This window comes from Triticum dicoccoides, chromosome 4A (assembly GCF_002162155.2).
Source record: "Triticum dicoccoides isolate Atlit2015 ecotype Zavitan chromosome 4A, WEW_v2.0, whole genome shotgun sequence".
NCBI classification, from domain to species: Eukaryota; Viridiplantae; Streptophyta; class Magnoliopsida; order Poales; family Poaceae; genus Triticum; species Triticum dicoccoides.
In genome coordinates this window covers 613126177-613130421 of record NC_041386.1, presented here as the reverse complement: position 1 = coordinate 613130421, position 4245 = coordinate 613126177, and the positions used below count along the sequence as shown (strand labels likewise).

Genomic DNA, 4245 nt, shown 5'->3' with positions numbered 1-4245 from the left:
TGATCTTTCATGGCTTTCCTACTTGCCCCCGTGATTCTTTGTGTGTTGGTGTTGGTTGTGTCCATTCTAGCTATGCTCAGGCCGAGACTGGATATATGCTCATTATCTTTTCTATCCCCTTCATTATGAGTTAATAAAAATGCCTTTTTTCAAAAATTAATTATTCGGTCCACAATTACACAAATTATGCGTTGACGTGAAACTATGATAAGTGGCTTGTTAACAAATTTGCAGAAAAGGAGAAGTACTAATATTTTTCTCAGCAAGAGTTATACAGCCGGTTGGATCAAATACCTTCTGATCATGCATTCTTGATGCAGGTGCAAGCAGGAGGCATGCAATAAGCATGGATATGTTGTTGCGTACTGAGGTGGCTATTTGTAGCTTCTGAACCACGGACCCTGCAAGCATGAACCACACTATTTCAGTGTGCAAGCATCCGAGTAATCGAAAACGTCCAACTATGCATCTGATGGCATCCCTGCCTTCCCGCGGCGCCTCCCAAGCACCTTTGTGGTCTTCTTGCCCGAGGAGCAAAATCACGGTGATGGCCATGGCTTCCACGGCCAAGTGAGTTCTGAACCAAGGAAGATTCATATGCCTATCTTTTCCTTTCATTGACCTTTACTTTGTCTTGGATATCAAGGGATGGAGTTCCCGGAAAGGCCTTCAGTCCTCGCAAGGCGCCTCACAGAGACCGAGTCGCCCACTCATTGCCACCTGAAAAGAGAGAGATTTTTGAATCGCTTAACAGTTGGGCAGAGGACAACATTCTGGTGCTCTTGAAGCCGGTTGAAAGATCCTGGCAGCCACAGGACTACCTGCCAGACCCTTCCTCGGATAGATTTTATGATGAAGTCAAGGAGCTGAGGGAGCGAGCCGAGGAGATCCCCGATGAATACTTGGTATGTCTGGTTGGAGACATGGTCACTGAGGAAGCACTCCCTACCTATCAGAAAATGCTCAATATCCTTGATGGTGGTGTCCGCGACGAGACTGGCAGCAGCCCAACCAGCTGGGCTGTCTGGACGAGGGCATGGACGGCCGAGGAGAACCGACACGGCGATCTCATGAACAAGTATATTTATCTCACTGGGAGAGCTGATATGAGGCAGGTGGAGAAGACCATACAGTATTTGGTTGGTGCTGGAATGGTAAGCACTTGTGTCTGATTGTGCCACCCTTCTTTGTCAGAGCTTCCATTTTCCTTGATTGATTGTTTTATTGCTCACTTAAATAAAGGGAAGGGAACACAAATTTGTCATTGTCAAAATGATATTACTTCGTTCATCCCATGTGTTGGCAACCTTCAGCAGCATCCAGTTTGTTGTAACTACCCTGTGTTGTTCTTACTTGTTGTAGGATCCAAAAACCGAGGCCAATCCCTATGAGTTTTTCATTTACACGTCTTTCCAAGAGAGGGCAACCTTCATATCTCACGGCAACACTGCAAGGCACGCCAGGAAGTACGGGGACCAAAAGCTGGCCCAGATATGTGGCACCATCGCGGCCGACGAAAGGCGCCATGAGCTTGCCTATACCAAGATAGTGGAGAAGCTCTTCGAGGTCGATCCCGACTACACGGTCCTGGCCTTCGCCAGCATTATGAAGAAGAAGATCACGATGCCCGCCCACCTGATGTATGATGGGCAGGAGGACAACCTGTTTGAGCACTTCAGCGCGGTGGCACAGCGGCTTGGCGTCTACACCGCCATGGACTACGCCGACATCCTCGAGTTCCTGGTCCAGAGGTGGAACGTCGCCGGCCTCACTGGGTTGTCCGGGGAAGGGCGGCGCGCTCAGGATTACCTCTGTTCCCTAGGACCAAGGTTTAGGAAGCTGGTGGAGGGAGCTCAGGGGAGCGGGAAGCAGTTGCCGGTTGTTCCTTTCAGCTGGATCTATGGCCGGCAAGTGCAGCTTTGAGTAAGATTTCAAGACACGAGTGTATATTATATACCATTCTCTTTCTTTCTACTTCTCTTCAAAATCTGTAATAATTGTTGAGTAATGTAAAGTTGTAAACACATCTACACTCCATATGCCAAATAAGCTTAAAATGACATAATTATACGAACACATCCTTCTATGTATTCTTTTTTATTGTGGTCTCCTTGAGCTCCTTGATAGTTTTCTGCTGCGCAAGCAGCCGTCAATGTTGCATTTGCCGTTCTCTTCGTTGGTGAAGATGAAGTAGGTCAGGCACCTCACCGCTTCTTGAGCGTGAGGTCCCTGCTCTACTTCATCTTCCCCAACGTCAAAATTCCCTTGTTATTCTGATTGATATCGTCTCGAACAATATGAGTGCAATCCTGTATATAGACAAATCTTAGCGGTAAAAAGGGAGATATGTACAAGACAATTACCGTGGTTATTAAAAAATAAGGCAAGACTATTCTCAATATGCATTAACAGCAGGTGAACTTGAGAATGCTTTGCGATATGGTCGTAGAAATCAATCTTAAATTCTTGCATAGAATACTACTTTCCCCGTCCCATAATATAAGAATGTTTTTTGCCACCTGTTTTCTCGACCACGTACCTTATCACAATGACGCACGTGTACGTCGCCTCTGCCCAGAATGGGCACCAGTTTCGACGCCCCTCTGCCGTTGCTCCTTCCTCCTGCTACCGCGAGAGGTACGAGACACGCCCGAGAGAGGAGGTGGGGCTCGGAGGCCGGTGATGGGGATCAAGGAGATGGGTGTGTTGTGAAGTCAGGGGAGGCAGAACGCTGGCGGCTGAGGCATGGAGGCTGAGTGGATTAGGGTTGGGTTTCGTTGTTTTATAGGGTAGGAGTAAGACTAGGGTTGGGTTTCGTTGTTCTATGGCGGCTGCTCTTTTGAGCCCGGCCCATTTACTATTTCTGCTATCCTTTTTTTTCTACTTTTCTATTGGACCAAAAACTTGAATATCCTTTTCAATGTGAAAACTGGATATAGATATCGGTCTATATGCGATGTGGTTGCATTCAACTAAAAAAAACATGTTTAGATGGTTAGAAGGACAGTGGTATCTCAATCCAACAAGATTCAAATCCTAAACTTGACACTAGTGCTCACATTTTCCTGGATTTATAACAACCTTCTGGCGATGTGTGTTTATTGGGAGGAGACATTCCCGTCAACTACGAGGGTGTCTGAGGCGACTTCGTCAATCTCAAGACAATGTCTTGTCTCAGTTTCTCAGAGATGGTCATAGGGTGCGTGCGTGTGTTCATAGGGGTGACTGTATGCTCGTATGTATGAGTGTATGAACGTCTACGTCTGTATTGTGTTCAAAAAAATGGAGTTGGATCTAAAACAAAGATCGGTCTATATTTAGAAATACATGAACTTGTTTCTATTTATATTTACTTTCTTTGCAATACAAATTTAGGAACCATGTGCAAAAAGGCTTCGGCAATACTTATCGAAAAAGGCTTCAAACTTCTTTTTATGTAACATACTAGTACATTATCTTGTTCTCGTGTAAAAGTTGAGCATTTTTTCGACTTCATTTTCTATTATTTAGCCATCAAATAAACTTTGGGTTATTTGTTCAACATATTACAAATTTGAACTACAAGTATAATAGACAAATGCCAAACGTTTTGAATAAAAACGCATTTAGGTTCTTAAGTACTCCCTCGGTAAAGAAATATATGATCGTTTATAGATCACTAAAACGATCTTATATTTCTTTAAAGAAGGAAGTATTTTTGTGGATGTTGTCCACCAAAATGAATAAAAATTCAAATATTAAGTTTGGAAAATTCACACACTCACATGTATTTATTTATTTGCTTTGATTTCTAAAAATATATATAAACACCAAAAAATATGAAATTTTTGCATGATGTCATGATATGACCTCAAGAGTTTGTGTTGAAGTTTCAAACAATTTCACTAAAGTTGGACTATACATTGCTCTGCAACTGGAGCATCTCCGAGGAATCATCGTATCATTCGAAGGGAAACTATGATGATTGAAGTCAACCTCAAACTTTATTCATCAGTTGAAGTGAAAATCGTACCGTAGGCCGTAGCTTGTGGAAGGGGAAACAAAGTCCGATTGGCCATTGCTTGTGGGCCGGACCCGGATGGACGTGCAGGCGTTCCGTTCTCGACCCCCTCTCGGGTTCAGACCCAACCTAGCTAGCTCTGTTTTATAGCAATGACTACGTGAGTGTATGTGCGTGTATATGAGCGCTTATGTCTATACTAATGCTAAAAAAAGACTACTACACACAAGCCAGGCGATCGAGCC

The 4245-nt window shown here is 44.1% G+C and overlaps 1 protein-coding gene across 1 annotated transcript; it reads left to right on the top strand.

The window, feature by feature from the left end:
* Positions 1–415: 415 nt before the first annotated feature.
* LOC119287340 (stearoyl-[acyl-carrier-protein] 9-desaturase 5, chloroplastic-like) lies at positions 416–2090 on the top strand. The gene is made up of 3 exons (XM_037566876.1): positions 416–570; positions 647–1154; positions 1363–2090. The coding sequence occupies exons 1-3, from the start codon at positions 464–466 to the stop codon at positions 1921–1923; spliced, it is 1176 nt and encodes a 391-aa protein (XP_037422773.1). The 5' UTR covers positions 416–463; the 3' UTR covers positions 1924–2090.
* The last annotated feature ends 2155 nt before the right edge of the window (positions 2091–4245 follow it).